The sequence below is a fragment of the Rana temporaria genome, chromosome 3 (assembly GCF_905171775.1).
Source record: "Rana temporaria chromosome 3, aRanTem1.1, whole genome shotgun sequence".
In the NCBI taxonomy this organism is placed as follows: domain Eukaryota; kingdom Metazoa; phylum Chordata; class Amphibia; order Anura; family Ranidae; genus Rana; species Rana temporaria.
The window spans coordinates 171,659,693-171,677,459 of record NC_053491.1 but is presented as its reverse complement, the minus strand read 5'-3'; the positions used below and the strand labels follow the sequence as shown (position 1 = coordinate 171,677,459).

The 17,767-nt window shown below is 42.7% G+C and overlaps 1 protein-coding gene across 1 annotated transcript in view; it reads right to left on the bottom strand.

The window, feature by feature from the left end:
• LOC120931893 (kinesin-like protein KIN-14E) overlaps positions 1-17,767 on the bottom strand; it is a 138,962-nt gene that overhangs the window by 8,126 nt on the left and 113,069 nt on the right. Inside the window, exon 12 of the mRNA XM_040343812.1 lies at positions 10,293-10,479. Within this exon, the coding sequence (XP_040199746.1) occupies positions 10,293-10,479 (187 nt within the window). The remainder of the gene's footprint in view (positions 1-10,292; positions 10,480-17,767) is intronic.

Below are 17,767 nucleotides of genomic sequence, written 5' to 3'. Positions count from 1 at the left end.
GATCCTGTCCACATGAAACAAATCTCCATTGTCTCTGGATCGTCAGATTCAGGTAAGCCAACTAGTAAGAGTCTCTCTGAATTGGTGGCTGAGATCCCCGGCTCTTCAGTCCAGGAAGTAGTTTCTTCCCATCCAGTGGACGGTGATTACGACGGACGCCAGCCTCACGGGGTTGGGGCGTCTGGGGGGGGGTCCAGTGGGCCCAGAGTCGATGGACTTTAGAAGAAACCTGTCTGCCGATCAATGTCCTGGAACTTCGGGCAATCCGGCTATTCCTCTCCTCTTGGACGAGGAGGTTGCAAGGTCGCCCAATCTGGATCCAGTCGGACAACGCCACGGCGGTGGCTTATGTCAACCATCAGGGGGGAACGTGGAGCTCGGCTGCAGCGTCCGAGGTTGCTCACATCCTGCGGTGGGCAGAAAGAATCGTGCCGGCTCTGATGGCCGTCTACATTCCGTGCGTAGAAAACTGTCAGGCAGACTACCTGAGTCGCCAGATGATGGATCAGGGGAAATGGTCATTGCATCCGGAGGTGTTTCAACTCCTTTGCTGGAGATGGGGCACACCTGACGTGGATCTCCTGGCCTCTCACCTCAACCGCAAGGTCTCGAAGTTCGTGGCCAGGTCCAGAGATCCCTGAGCAGACGCGTTGGTGGCCCCGTGGGGTCAGTATCGGCTAATTTATGCCTTTCCCCCCCATTGAAGTTGCTTCCTCGACTGCTCCGCAGAGTGGAGGCCGAAGGGATTCCGATGATTCTAATCGCTCCGGATTGGCCCCGGCATCCTTGGTACGCCGATCTCGTGCGCCTAGTGGCAGATGCACCCTGACAGCGGCCAATGTGGGAGGACCTTCTGTCTCAAGGTCCCATTCTTCATCCTGCTTTACAGTTGATGGGTTTAACGTCATGGCTATTGAAAGCCAGGTATTGAGGGACCAAGGTCTTTTCGACTCGGTCATCTCAACCATGCTGAGGGCACGGAAGTCTTCTTCCAGGAAGATCTACCATTGCACCTGGAAGGCCTACATCTCTTTGTGTGAAGAGATGGGGTGGCGTCAATGGACGTATTCGGTTTTTAGGGTCCTGCTGTTTTTACAGCGTGAAGTGGATCAGAAACTTGCCTTATGCACCATTAAGGGACATATTTCAGCCTTGGCTGTGTTCTTTCAGCTGCCTTTACCGGCCCATTTCCTGGTGGGTACCTTTGTGCAGGGGTTTCGTCATATACTTCCCACTCTTAAACCACCTCTTCCTCCATGGGATTTGAATCTGGTGCTCTTGGTTCTTCAGGTACCTCCTTTTGAAAACATCAGAGAGATTCCTCTCTTGACACTATCTCAGAAGGTGGCCTTTTTGGTGGCCATTATATCTGTCAGACGTGTTTCTGAATTGGCAGCCTTGTCTTGCAAGTCACCATACTTGGTCCTCTATAAGGATAAGGCTTTCTCCCGAAGGTGGTTTTGGCCTTTTACCTTAACGAGGACATCGTAATTCTTGAAAATGGGGAGGGTAGTGCTGCGCTAATCAGTGGTGAATGGATAAGTGAATAAACAGGTGGGGGAGGGGAATGAAAGTAGGTGTAATTGAAATGAGGAGCAATATAGCCCAAATGGCATCAGCATAAAAATAAATATAAATGATCAGTGAACAATAACAGTAATGGTGCAAATCATATAACTACACAGGTTCCTCTTAATGTGATGAAATACACTATAAGTAATGGTGCAAAAATTTTTTTCAGGTAACTGTGCTAAGTGACACTCCTATATTGGTGATAAACAGTCCATCAACAGAGTTTGAAAAATATTAGCAAAAAATATAAGTAAAATTTCAAAAGTCCAAGAAAGCAAAAGTGCAAGTGTAGGTCCGCAATATGGAGTGAGAGGAAAATGGGTATCCAGTGATCCTTTTAGGGTAAGTAAGGATGTCCCCTTACCTTACTGCTGTAAGGTAACAGCATATAGATCCAACCACATTAGATGGTTCACTCGATGGGCTCTGATCCAACAACGGCAGGTCCTCCTTGGGGTTCTCGTCCCAGATTGGTCAGTTTCTCGCCCCAAAGAAATAAAGCATCGATGGTGTGATACCGTTTTAAAAATTTTAATTCTCAAAGAAAATAGACAGGGGTACTCACATAATCCAAAATACAATTGAGCATGTAAAAAAGAGGGGCAATCTGTCGCCAACGTCACCTCCGATACCTCTCAGTGGACTCATGCGCATTCGTCACTATCATGTGACTTCCTCAGGAGTAGTGAGAGGCATAAATGGGATCCTTTTTATAAGGTGACTTGTTTAGTAGGCTGTAAGTAAACTCAGCTGTTTGCCATGTAAATAATGCAGCTGCAGCCATTTTCCCGTAGTCTGCTAGGCATTTAATAGTAAAATCAAAAAATCAAAAAATTTCGCCCAGCATATAAAATATTTAAATTAGTAGCATTCAGATGGTGGGTGACAGATATCACATCTCATTTATATGGTTAACAATGAAAAAAATTGAAAAAACTTAAAAGCTTCAGCCAGGGGACGGAGACCATGGGGGGGGGCAAACACAGAAGTCCCATTGTACCATCATAACATTCTGTGTTGACAGTACACAGCATTCTACAGGAAGTCTGGCAGCCGCCATTTTGTTGTAGCTCAAAAGTACCATCATAACATTCTGTGCTGACAGTACACAGCGTTCTACAGGAAGTCTGGCAGCCGCCATTTTGTTGTAGCTCAAAAGACGTCCCCAGCATCTCACAGAGCGCTGGGGATACGTCTTACAAAAGTGAGCCATTCTGTCTGATGTCTGGTCGGGGGCCTGCATGGGGCCCCCCGACCTCGGCCAGCATCACAAATAGGCTTCCATCACGTATCGGCGGCGTCTATCAAAACGAGCGCCGCCGGAAGTGGAGCTGCAGCCACCTTGCAGCCACCGGAAGTGGAGCCGCGGCCATTTTTTTGAAGCCAATGCTTGTTAAATGGTGACACACGGCATCCTCACAAGGGAGCACTCGAGGGAAACAATTAAAAACACAGGGGAGCAGGAATTTATGTGTATATACACACTCATAATGCACCGAGAAGATTGAGGCTCAATTGGTATATTAAAAAATATTGAGAGCCAGAATAATTTGTTAAAAAAAATATATATATGTTAAAAAGTATAAAAAATTTAAATGAATGTATGTCGACATATTTAATTTCATTGAATGGATATGCCACATAAGGTTAAAAGACGTAGATGACGTGTGCGAACAGATCCACATATACAGATTAAAAACAATCTACGTCATCAATATTAGATAGCGAAAAGGAGAGAACAGAGAGGGTAAGTGAAGCAAGAAATAAATCAAAAAATAAAGTCTTATCGGTCACTTAAAAAACAATTAAGATCAAAATCTATGTTAAGACCTCGGGGAGCAAAAGTATCCAGAGTAAATATCCAGCGAGATTCTAACTGGCTCAATGTTCTAACTTTATGCCCGCCTCGCCAGTGTCTCACATAGGGCTCTATGCCCCAAAATTTAAGATGTGTCGGATCTTTATTGTGGTGGGTAAGGAAGTGTCTTGATACACTATGTTTATCGAAACCTTTAAGGATGTTTTGGACATGTTCTTTTATACGCACTCGTAATGCTCTTTTTGTCCGGCCTATGTATTGTAGACCGCAACTGCATTCGAGTGCGTATACAACTCCCTCTGTGTTACAGCAGATAAATTCTTTTATTTCGTATACATCTCCTGTACTAGTTGCAGTAAAATCTTTCCTCTTCTGGTTTGGTTTGTGAGTTCTCAAACATGCGTAGCATCTTTTGCATGGAAAAAAACCTTTACCAGTGAAAAAAGAGAGGAAGTTGTTTTTATTTTTAGGCGGATCAGGCACATTTTTAACAATTTTGTCCCTAATAGTAGGTGCCCTTTTATATACGAACTTTGGAATCGGTGGAAGGACACCCCCCAGTTCTTTGTCAGCCAGTAGTATATTCCAATGGCGTCTAATGACTTTTTCAATGCATTTATGTTGTATACTGTAATCGAAGATGATAGGCATCAAGTCTTTATGCATTTTTTGTTTAGGCTTATCACTCATAAGAGTCTGTCTATCCATTGTTGCCACTTCTGCAATCTTCTGGTTAATAAAGGAATTGTCGTATCCTTTTTGTTTAAACCTTTCTCCCATGTCTTTTGCTTGGGTGAGAAAAGTATCTTTGTCTGTACAATTTCGTCTTAGGCGCATTAATTGCCCTTTTGGAATGTTAAAAAGCCAGTTTCTGTGATGACAACTTTCAAGCGGCAAGTAGCTATTACGATCCACATTTTTAAAATGAGTTTTAGACCGGAGTTCATTATTTTCTTGTTCCACCTCTAGGTCTAGGAATGTGATCTTTTTGTTGCTGATTTCCCAAGAAAGTTCAATGTTTCTGTCATTGGTATTTAAATCTTGTAGAAAATCTGCTAGCGTTTCTTTCTCGCCCCTCCACAGTATGAAGATATCATCAATATATCTTTTATATATGTACAGATCATCAGGAGGTTCAGAGAAGATTTTCCCTTCTTCCCATTGGGCCATAAAAAGCCCAGCTACACTAGGGGCAAATTTTGCCCCCATGGCTACGCCGGTTTTCTGGAAAAAGTAATTGCCTCCATACCAGAAGTAGCTATTTTTAAGACAAAAGTCCAAACTTTTTACCAGATATTTTCGTTGGATGCAGGGCAACTGGGAATATTTCCTGAGGCCCCATTTGACTGCTTCGCATGCTTGATGATGTAGTATGATCGTGTATAACGACGATACGTCTGCTGTTGCTAGCCAAAAGGGTCCATCATCTCTTGGTATATCATCCAGGCATTGTAACATCTGTTTTGTGTCTCTAAGATACGCTCTTGTACTCTGAACTACTGGCTGTAAATAGAAGTCAATGTATTGCCCCATTCTTGCAGTTAAGGAATCAATTCCATTTACTATAGGTCTGGGCGGTGGATTCGTGCTGTTCTTATGTATTTTGGGGAGTGAGTATACAATAGGTGTGCGACATGATGTAGGGATCAGATATTGTGCTTCTTTCTTATCCAGGATTCCTCTTTTTAGTCCTAAATGTACAATCTGTTCCAAGGCTTTTCTGCATTTAAACATGGGATTACTCAGAAGGCGGCTGTAGGTGTTGGTATCTCCTAGCATTTGTTCCATGCTCATTTTATACTGTTCCTTGGAAAGTACCACAATGCCACCACCTTTATCGGCTGGTCGAACTACTAGATCCTTTCTTTTCATCAATTTGCGTATTCCACTCCTAATATGTTTCGGTTCTTCTTGTTTTTTCACTTTCAGGTCCATTAGTTCTCCTGTGACCAATCTTTTAAAGACTTCCACACATTTATTATCTTTCACAGGCGGATTAAAAATAGATTTATTCTTCAGATTACTATGTCTAATTTCTTCATCTGGATTGGCAGTCCTAGTTTTGTAAGGGTTACTGATCATATACTTTTGAATATTTAATTTCCTTACATACTTTTGAATTCCTATATATGTCTGGAATTTATCCAGATTTTTCGCTGGTGCGTATTTGAGGCCTTTATCTAGGACGCCAATCTCTTCATGTGTAAGTGGGAGTCCACTTAAGTTGAAGATTCCCTCTCCCTTTCTGTTCTTTTTCTTTTGTGTTCTCTTTCCTCCTCGCTTTCCCCGTTTCTTTCTGGGGTTCTTCTGTAGGTTCTTATTTCCTCTGTATGTCGAGGCGGATGGTATTCTTGACCTCTCTCTAAAAAAGAAGAGGTATTGGGATTTTGATGTCTTTCCACTCTATCATCCACTGTTCGCTGTTCTAGGGGTGCATAATAATTCCGTGTAGGGATTGGACTCATATCCTGTGGGTGATGAGTGTAATAACCTCGATCTCCCTCTCTTCGATCATTTGAACGAACAGGGCTTCTTCTTCTCTGTTCATGTGTATATCCTCTGTTCTCATGGTATTCATTTGGACGTCCCTGATAATAGTTGGTTTCCTGTGGCCGACCTCTATTCTCATAGCCTCCACCTCTATTATCTCGTTGGTTTTGGGGCTGGGGTCTATTATCCCTCTGGTCTTGTTGTGGTCTTTGTCCATAGTTATGGCCATTGTTATTATTTCTGCGTTTTTTCCAGAAGGGTTTCTTCCAACCATTCTGTGGTGTCCGCTCATTTTGGGGTGGTCTTCTCTCATTTTGGTAGGGAGTGTGTTGATTATAGTTGCCCTGTCTCTCTTCATTTCTGTACTGCCGGGGCGATTCGTGCCTATTCCTATCATGCGTTTCTTGGGTGGGCCCTATATAGTTGATCACTCTTGGGGGTGAATAGACCCTCACATTTCTCTCTGGTGTGGAATAGGTTGAGATGGGATCTGGTCGGCCCGATTGGCTCTGCCATTTAAACGTATGATCCGTTTTAAAATCATTCATATCGCGACTGTATTTTTTACTTTTCCTGTGTTGTACTTCCTTGTCTTTCTTTGTTAAATCATTATTCAGTTGTGTTGTGTATCTTACGAGATCTCCTGAATCTTTATATGCTTCTAGTTCTTCCTTGACCTCTAGGATGATCTGTTCGATCAGTTTCAGCTTTCTCTTTTTCCTGTCTAGTAGGAACATCAAAAGTTCTGACCCCTTGATGTTAAAAAATTTAAACCATTCGTCTATTGAGGCCTGATCTAATAGGCCATCATTAGGGGTTATATCCCATCGTAGACGCCGTGGGACAATGTTATCCTTAATATAGCGTTCAAAGGTGACTATGTCCCACCATAGGCTGATCTTTTTTTCCATATTATGCCCTAGCTTCCTCATGAGGCTCTCTAGGTCACTGTTTTTCTTAACAGGTGCAGAAGCATTAAAAACATCTTCAAGATTAACCTGCCTCTTATCAAGAAATGAGAAGACATCCATGATAGCTGCGGTAATGAGTGCGAGACAGTGATAAATAGTGGAAAAATGGATATTACCGCGCTTATCAAAGGAGGGGAAACAGAGAGGGGAAGAAAGGGGGAGGGGAAATGAAAGTGATGAGAAGTGGAGGTACAGCTGCGGCACTGGAAGGTGTATCAAACCATAAGCAATTGAAAATGGGGAGGGTAGTGCTGCGCTAATCAGTGGTGAATGGATAAGTGAATAAACAGGTGGGGGAGGGGAATGAAAGTAGGTGTAATTGAAATGAGGAGCAATATAGCCCAAATGGCATCAGCATAAAAATAAATATAAATGATCAGTGAACAATAACAGTAATGGTGCAAATCATATAACTACACAGGTTCCTCTTAATGTGATGAAATACACTATAAGTAATGGTGCAAAAAAATTTTTCAGGTAACTGTGCTAAGTGACACTCCTATATTGGTGATAAACAGTCCATCAACAGAGTTTGAAAAATATTAGCAAAAAATATAAGTAAAATTTCAAAAGTCCAAGAAAGCAAAAGTGCAAGTGTAGGTCCGCAATATGGAGTGAGAGGAAAATGGGTATCCAGTGATCCTTTTAGGGTAAGTAAGGATGTCCCCTTACCTTACTGCTGTAAGGTAACAGCATATAGATCCAACCACATTAGATGGTTCACTCGATGGGCTCTGATCCAACAACGGCAGGTCCTCCTTGGGGTTCTCGTCCCAGATTGGTCAGTTTCTCGCCCCAAAGAAATAAAGCATCGATGGTGTGATACCGTTTTAAAAATTTTAATTCTCAAAGAAAATAGACAGGGGTACTCACATAATCCAAAATACAATTCTTCCATTCTTGTGTCCTCGGCCAGCGCATCCTAAGGACATTGTGCTACATACTTTGGACGTGGTACGCGCTTTGCGGGTGTACCTGTCTGCTACGGCTCTGTTTCGGAGGTCTGACTCACTTTTTGTGTCGGTATCTGGTCCACAAAAGGGCCTGGCGGTCTCGTCGGCCACCATTTCTCGGTGGATCAGGCAGACCGTCATACAGGCCTATGCTCTTTCCGGTCACGCCACATTCAACCAGGGCAATTGGTGCTTCCTGGGCTTTCCGACATCAAGCATCTGTCTGACGTGTGTAAAGCAGCGACCTTGTCGTCCATTCACACCTTTTCCAAATTTTACAAGGTTGATGTGAGTGCATCTTCAGATGCTTCTTTCGGCCGCAAGGTTTTGCAGGCAGCTGTTTAAAGTTGCACCTCCTCCGTTGAGGAGCTCTGCTTGTTTGGGGTGAAGTTGTTTGCTTTTTACTGATACTGTTCCCACCCCTCGTTTTTTGACACTGCTTGGGGGTGTCCCACTTGTCAAGGCTGTGTCCGTCCATGGACGATAAGAGAAAATACAATTTTTTGGTACTCACCGTAAAATTATTTTCTCTGTCGTCCATGGACGGACACAGCAACCACCCCTCCTTTTTTAGGTTTGTACGGCTTGTTACGAACTGAGGCTGAATGCTACGGGGAGAGTTGTGTCCAGAGGGACCGCCCCCTGGGCGGGGCTGTTCGACTCTGTTAAAGTAACATGTATTTAAATATCCAACATGTTCTGCCTAGTCCTCTCCTATGTACAGGAACAGCAATATAAACCTGACAGAGGTCCTATACATTTTTCTGTAGGATTTGAGAGTTTGGCTTTAATATAAAAGTGCATTTATTTAAATAAATAAAAAACACTGAACACATAGATGTTTGTCAGTCCACCCAAAACGATCCTGCCCATTTTTGGAAGATGCTAGCTTGTTAAATTGCTTATCGATTTCTTTTATCTCTCTCAGGGCTGATTCACATGCGATCCCGGTGCAGAGCGATTTCAGCCCATTCATTTGAATAGACCTAAAATGGCACCAGACTGCACCAAAAGTAGTACATGCACTACGTTATCCACTTGCCTATGGGCACTTTCACCACCTTCAGAACCAGGCCAAGCTTCAGCTTTCAGTGCTGTCGCACTTTGAATAACAATTACGCGGTCATGCAATGCTGTACCCATATGAAATTTTTATAGTTTTTTTTTTGAGACAGAGCTTTCTTTTAGTGGTATTTAATCACCACTTTTTTTTTTTTTTTTGCTAAACAAATGAAAAATTGCAAACATTTTGAAAAAAAAAAAAAATCTTCGTTTTATAAAATTTTGCAAATAAGTAGATTTTCTTCTTCAATAATGATCAGTGCAAATGTGTGCTTCCACAGGTTAGCCGATTTATTGGCTACATGGGATCCGCTGTGATTGGACACAGATAATCACAATGTAAAGGGCCCCTGTGTTTGGTCCTTTGCCTCGATCTGTCATCAGCTGTGTCCAAAGGACACCGCAATCGGAGTGCGTCTAATGCATTCCCCCAGGGGGGTTGCAGGTTTCTGGGAGGACGTCTATAGACACTGCACACTGCGTTTGCAACGTGTTCTTGGGCTAGTGTTAAATGAACACTGACACCTGCTGCAGATTGCAAGTGCAGTGTGTTTTGAACACAGTGCCAGAAACGTGCATGGAGTGTAGGTTTCCTGCACTGCGTTCTGGTGTGAATGGGTCCTAAAAACTTACATCATTAATTTCCAATCTAAACTGGGTTTGTCTTTGCAAACAATAAACTATTGAATAACTTTTTTAAAATAATTTATGTTCTTGCAGAGCTTACTAAGGATTCTGCACTAGAAAATATATATATATGAGCATTTCTTTAAAAATGTGTATTTCCTGAAATCATTTTAAATTTCATACTGAAATAACCCTGCCATAAATGCTGCTGCTATAGCTCTTCTATCTCTGCTGAAGTGCTAAAACAAGCGAAGCTGTTAAACACCTTCTGCCAAGGCGGCATACAACTGGGAAAGCCCTTAGATTGGATGCCTATGTGATCCAATCAAGCAGATAGTCTTGAAAATATATCATGTAAATAATGCATCATACCAAGTTGTAGTGTGTTTGGGCCTAGAGTTGTATAACACACTGGAAACAGATTGTTATATATGCAAAAAGTAAGATTTATGAAACATTTTACAATTTCTTCGGTTGGAATAAACTTTGCTTCATAATAATGTAATACAAATTCAGATTGCCCGTTTCCTGCTGGCTTTCCTGCCTTGTTAATATATTTGTTAAGGTGCAGGTGGCTGGATAAGAGACTAGATGGTGCTGTTTGCCAAAAGAAATAAACTGATGTAACACATTTTGCCTCATATCAATGATTTTTATACTGAAGAATAATTATATTAAATATCAGCAGTCCTAGGCAAGGTGCAATTTAGAAAAGAAGCCACTGTAAATCGAAATGCATTCACATAAATCTCAAAGTTACTTTACTTTGTAATATACACATATATAAAATAGCAATACCTGTCCCAATGCTGTAAGAGACTTATTAATTGCAGCAGCTTCCACCAAGCGCTGACCAGTGGCTTCAGTTTTTGATATGCGTTCTGATCCTGCGAGGTCGCACAGTGTGAGTGTAGAGCTAGAGACAGCCCCTGAGATGCTATCCCTACCATTTATTCTCAAGATGACCATCAAATGAGAGCGTGAGCTGGAAGGACATACATAATAAACAATAATTACAACAGTCATTGCATATATAACTCGGGTGTCAATTACTTCATAACTTTCCAAATGCTGACCAAGGACCAAATACTGCATGTGAAGTTGTTGGCATGTGCACAAAAGTTATAGTGTCTACAAACTATGGGAAAGATTTATGGCATTTTTTATTTTATTTTACTAGTACTAGTGGTGATCTGTGGCATTTATACAGAGATCAGTGCTATGAAAATGCCCTGATTACTGTGTAAATGTCATTGGCAGGGAAGGGGTTAACGCTAGGGGGCGATCAAGGAGTTAATTGTGTGTTCTAACTGTGGGGATGGGAGTGACTAAGAGAAGAGACATATTGGTTTTTTTTTACTTGGTAGGAACATTTAATTTGCCGGCCATGTGTTCGCGTGATCGGGTCACAGAGCTGCAGAACGGGGAGAGGCAACAGTAAACATGCATCTCCCTGTTCTGAATGAATGAATGAAACCAATCAATAAACGCTTATTTTTTTTTTTACCAAAAATATGTAGAATAATACGTATGGTTGTATCATTGTTTTTAAATGTGTAGCGCCTGTGTACTTTCAGTCCAGGTGTTATGTTAAATTTAGAGGGGGATGAGAGAGTTACTTTGCTCTCATCCTGTTTATTTCTTGTAAATTAGTTTTTTTGCCAGGCTGGGCTGTCCTGTGATTCCATTCTGTGTTCCAGAGATACCTTTCCATCTCTGGGTGACAGGTGGCGCCAGAGGGGTCCAGGTGGTGGCGCCTTCCTGCCAGCAGCCAATCAGAGTAGTTTCTCCCTTTACGGGGCATGCTGGGGGAGGGTACTTCTGGGGAAGACGCCATTTTGAAGGGTCTTGTGTTCCTAGTTCCGGGTGCGGCACCCACCTTTAGGGTGTGCGCACATCACGGGCCCTGGCGATATGGCCTACCAGGCCGGGGCGCACGTGCTATGCAGAGTTCTCGGTTCTGGCCCCTCATGACCCGGAGAAACTGAAGCTATGGAGGGGCCCCAGTGATCGACTGGGTCCCCCACATTCTGAGAGGAAGATCCCAAGCGAGTTGTGCTGCTCGATGCGGAGTCAGTCTGAGGTGAGCCCGGAGGCAGGCGATCCAACAGGGCCTAGACCATCTATCGGGGATCGGGGTCACTGGACACTGGAAGGTTGTGCGTTGCAACTTGTCAGTCAGTGACCCAAAACTAAGGAAAGCTACCTGAGGGAGATTTAGGCAAATTTGCATTTATTGAGAAGGATTTGCTCTATCATCTACGTTTCAGAGCACGGGCCTGTGGCAGGGGTCCCACTCCTATTTCTATCAGAGCCAAGTCTGTGGCAGAGACTTGTTCGTTCTCAGAGTTCCGAGTGATACCCTGGCTGCCAGGTCGGTGTGAGAGGCCTGTCCAGGTACACTATACCCACTCCGGCTGGAGTGGCGACGAGGAGTCCCATTGGAAGCAGGATTGTTTCCGCCATTCATGGGCCTGAATTTGAAAGTTCTCCTTTCACCAACATATCTCTATCTACCTCAAGTTAATTGTTTGCCGTGTTGGGCAAGAATAAAAGCACAGAAAACGACACCCGGCTGTTTGGACATTCCGTCATTGTTCTCATCATCATCATCCCTAGACACATCACAGAGGTAACCTAACACGCCGTCCCAATCTAACCAGCGGCTCCTGCGGGGGTAGCGCTACAGATGTTTTTGGGGATATTTATTACTGCAAAAAGTAAAAAATATTGATTTTTTTTCAAAATTGTCGCTTTATTTTTGTTTATAGCACAAAAAATTAAACCCGCAGAGGTGATCAAATACCACCAAAAAAAAGCTCTATTTGTGGGAAAAAAAGGACATAAATTTTGTTTGGAAGCCATGTTGCACGACCACGCAATTGTCAGTTAAAGCGTTGCAGTGTCGAATCGCAAAAAATGGCCTGGTCTTTGCCCAGCGAAATGGTCTGGGGCTAAAGTGGTTAAACAGTCTCAAATGGCAGGCTCATGAGGTAAAAATGTACAAAACCTATATTCAGATATGGTGACGGCAGTGAATGATATACAGCATACATTAATATATGAAAGGGTTAAAACTGTTATTACCGTTTTAACCCTTTTAAATTAATCTCTGCAGCGTATTTCCCTGTTTTTGGACCCCGGAAACATGTTGGATACTCTTCTGATCCTTCCCTTACTGGAATAAAGTCATCTCTGGACCATTTTCCAGGGGTGTGACACTTCAATTTGCTTTTTTAATTACATTATAGTACAAGCCAGGAAAATTGTGAATATTCTCCGGGATGTGGAAGCTTCCTGCCTGGGAACAAGGTCACTTGCCTTAAAGTGGATGTAAACCCTCCATACACCCAGTGAAGTGAACAGCCTCAGATGATACACATGGATGAACCAAATCTCACTACATAGGTTTTACATCCATATCTGCTGTCTTCACATTTATATACTGTTTAGAAAGTTCAGATCTGTTAGGAGATTTTCCCTTACTGTTTAACACAAAGTGTGATGTCTGGGCATACAGCCAAGATAGCTAAATATGCTGATTGGAGGAAAGGCACACACCCCCTCTCATCATAGGCAGAGACTCTCAGAGGTGGTTTGTAACAGGGCCAGCTCCCTGCTAATCTATTTATAGCAAACTCCCAGTCAGAAATGTCAGACTGTGTGTGAAAATTTGTCAGGAGTTATCAGGCTGATTACAGAGGAACGGGTCAGGAGAGAGCTCTGGGACTTAGCTCTTTGACGAGAGATAACAAAATACTGCAGATATATGTGCCCAGCTCAAATTTCATGAAATTGGGTTTACATCCACTTTAACATCATTGCATTTAGATTGGATACTAATATCAAAGGGATAACCCTGCGGATTCAGCGCCATCTTTAACTTTCCCTAAAGCCTGGTACACACTACAAGTTTTTTTTTTTCATTCAACTCAGCGGGTTGAATGAAAAAAACCTGACAACTCCCATTGGAGACGCTGTACTCACTATGCAAAGTTGGTACAGTGATCTCCGCTGAGCTGTTGTGTTCTGACAGGGGGACCCCACCCCCCCCACCAGCACACTCCAATCAGCACTCTCTACCATTGGCTGAGAGTGCTGATCGGCAGTTGGCTGACTTCTGTTTTACAGACCGACATACACATGGGCTGCAACCGGCCGATGTCACCCAACATTCAGCTCATGTGTACGGGGATTTAAGAGCTTGTGCCTAGTCACCTCTGTCTTATCAGGACTGACTAGGGAAGGAATCGGGGAAGCTTATATTCCCTCGGTATGTCTTGGAATTGAGGAGATTGTTGGAAGAAAAAGGGAGCTTGCACCCACTGCCAAATTAGGGGATAAAGAGGGACTCCGCTACACTTCACTCTACTTGAACTTGCTTTCTCTGGCAAATCTGAGTGTCAGGTTCAACCTCTAGGCCGAGATGTGGCATGTCTTTTTCCTCCAGAGAGGCAGAGGATGGCACATCAGAGGGCTTCACAGCAGGGGCATGGACCTGAGCTGAGTGACCATTTCATCAAAACCCATGGCCTCTCCTGGTGATGTTGGCGGAAGAAGAGAAGGCAGCCACCAATAGACCTTCAGTGGTTTAGACACCTGTGGCTCATGAATTAAGAAGTCCAGCGTGTCCGACTCCTCATGGTCTGCCCATGATCGGTCTGTGGTGGGCTTGGAACAGGCGCTGTCTCCACTTTAAATTTCAAAGAATTCTGAGTATGCTCCAGGTCTTCTGAAAGAACCGTGTGCTGAAGGAGAGTTCCTTGATAGTGTGGCCAAACATTACGTGGAAGGTTGAATGGCATGTTGCTAAATGCTCTGTTTGGTTGTGTTCCCAGAGCCTTTCAACAGCTGTATCGGGGCACAGTTGAACCTCTCACATATCTCACTGGGTAGTGTGTGATTTAATGCTGGCCAGTGAGTGACACCATTCCTGGAAGAACATGTTTTTTTAAGCAGGATCCCTGATCTGAATGTGTCTTCTGTGGACAGCCATAGGGAAGTTAGAAGAACTGGGCAGCTGTCTTGGTGGTCTGGTTGTGGGTTGATACTGCTATTGCATACTTTGTAAAGTAGTCCACTTTAATGAGTATGTGATGCTAACCATCTTTTCAATGTGCCAAGTAGGGGCATCCCCTCCTTGCCCCACAAAGGAGCAATTTCTGTCTGCGTGTCAAGAAGGAGAATTGTGTGAAGCTGAGCCTTTATCTTGTAATTTCAGCAAGAATGGACTCCCATACGCTCCGCTTCCTGTTGACAAAAGCAGCCCTGAGAACCTCAGTGCTACTGCCTGGCCATTCGTTGCTTCCAGGTGGCTATCTTATGCAAGGAATCCTTATCTTCTCCTGGATGGTGCAGAATTACCTCATCACTATCTCCTCTAAGGTGTTAATGATCAGTTCTGCCTGATGGGCAGACATGTTCCCAGATGATCAGATCAGGCTCCGCAATCTTTTGATTCAATCACCTAAGTCCATATCTGGCCCTGTATTTGTTTCTCTGGAGTATCGAAGACAGGCGCTGCTATTGTGCTACTCCCATCACCACTGTCTAACATGGCTGATACTTTTCACAGATTATAAAATGTAAAGAAGAGGGTAACGTCCAAAAAATCATACAAAAAGCAATAAGCAACTTCTGGTTTAATGAATGAATAAAGGATAAACTGACCATATAAAAACACAATGGTAATGGGGTATGAAGTAAGCATAGAACCTATAATGATGGACAATGCAACTACTACAATAAGAAGAGCTGCCTAGGAGCAGTTTCCCAGTGAGAGCACTAGGTAGCAGCACTGTATAGTCTATGAAACGCTCAGTAAAACTCTATAAGACCGAAGACTGTTAAAATACAAATGATTATTTATCCTTCCATTAGAGCAACAACTCTCTCACAAGGAAGTAGAGTGTCTGATATTCCAGGTGGCTTGCTGGAGAGTTTCCCGCACCTGTTCCACAGGCAAGTAACATGAAGTCTCTGGTTTGGACACTTGAGTGAATGACAGTAAATGCTAGACCATCACCCTGGCGAAAGTTAAAGCAGCGGGCTCTGCAGTTACTGGGTCTTCTCCTGAGGCTGAGGTTAAATGGTCTGTCCTCTACAAGTGCAGCCTCTTGAGGGGATCAGGAAAGCCTATATTCTCTGGACATATCCTGGAGCGCAGCGGCATGTGTGAACCCAGGAGATTATGGGAAATGCACTAAAGAAACTTACATCCACCACTGAACAAGGTGAGTAAAGAAGGACACCAAGCAGAACTGGTGAGGTGGGAGGAGTTGTAACCTCAAGGGGCCTTCAGGTTTCTATATGCCCAACGTTCCTTGCTCATGTGCGCCCTCTGGCACGTGTGCAAGCGCTACACTGCAACACACTTTCCATTAGACAGTACAGATCACAGAGCCAATGAATTTGATGTACACGCCCTCAGGGAACTTCAGGTGAACCCTAAGCCTAGCTTGCCAATCGTACACTGTAAAATGCATACAGTGCAGTGCTGGTATGTCATATGTATGGAACATCCAAATAATTCTGCTTTTGTGCATTCTCTACTTATAAACTGTGCCAAGGCCTGTGCTTACTTTGAACTGTTCATACGCCAAGCAAAGCAGCAACCCAGGAAACCTGTATGCCAGACTAATGTAGGAAAACTTTTCCATACTTTGTCAGATATTCATAATTAGAAGTTCCTTCCCAAGCAGCAGCATATGGAATCTCGTATATTTATTGGTGTGTAAATTTCTGCATATGTGCACAATGATACCTGCATAAGCAAGTACAAACCCCCCTATTTTTACAAAGTATTTTTTATTTTTTTTAAGATTCTCTTTTAAAAAGTTACTCCATTATGAGAGAAGTATAGGCAATGCAATGCCGTTGCAAGCTGCCTTCTGAAAATTCTGGATGCCTTACTCTGTCTCACTTTAGTATATTTTACTTGCAGACCTGGAACAAACAAATAAGTGTCAGAACTATTTACCTGTATATTTGTTACAGGTAATGATCTTAGACAGCATTGAACTTGAAGTCTAAGCATCGGAATGGCAGCCACTTGATGCAGCTTTAATCCTACATGGGTATGCTCATTTAAATTTGAAAAGATAGGTCTAAAAGCTACTGAGAAATATATTTTCACTTTAGGCACAACACAACGGTGTATACATTGGGAAACTGAAGTGCACGTTGCCAAACCTGCCACAAATGTTAACAAATTCAATGTATGTACACTGTAATCTGTGAGGCCATAGCCGGGCGGATTACAGATGCGTAGTAAATACTGTAAAGATACAATCTTGTTGTCTGTGTACGTTTAATGCACTTACTGTACATACATGTGTATCCCTTGGTAAATCAGCCCCTGCATCGCAAAGAATATCCCTACTAAATATAAAAGCTTAACCTGTATGGAGTTGATGAACAAAATATTTGTACATTTAAAATTGTGCCTTTTTGCAAAATGGTGAAAATCGAACGTACCCAAAAATTTCTAAAAATCTGGAGGTCTTCATTTTTCACTTACAGCTACATTTTCTAAAAGCACATGGCCAGTAGAATGAAAAAAATGCTACTGATTTTTTGGGCCCCGCAATAACTGCGCAAATGTTCATATCGCTATTTTTACTAAAAATACACTAAAATTGTTAATATTGCACATAAACACAACGTAACTTACAAAATTCCTGCTAAATTAGTACTGAGGCATCATTCACATGTGGCATACTAAAGTGTATGCCCCTGGGGGACCATGTTTACCCGCACAGGGATGCACGTGCAGGCAGTCCCATTTATGTAGATTGGGATGCAATGGCTGCCATAGGTGTGCACAGGGTGTGTGCCTGGGCACACTATTATCACCCCTGGGGCACAAGGCACAGATTCTCCCTGCTGATATTTCACCAAAAACCCCCAACGGGGGTCCTAAAAAAAAAAAATTGTAAAAAAATAAAAATTCTAATAACATTTTAAAAAATAATATAAAAGTAAAATCATAAAAAATATTACAAAAATAAAATAATAAAAATAAAAAACTGCTGACACCATCCACTGCTCTACTGTTTTTACATGTATTTATACATGTGTGTGTGTGTATATATATATATATATATATAATGTGTGTGTATATACATATATTATATATATGTAGTACTACCCCCGAAGGAGCTGCTGGTTTGTTTTGGGCGGCATGTTACCTCGTGTTTCTCCGACGTCTAGGGGTGTTTGGCGAAAGTTGTAGTAATGGAATGTCCACGACAAGTGTCTTTTTCTGTGCTCTT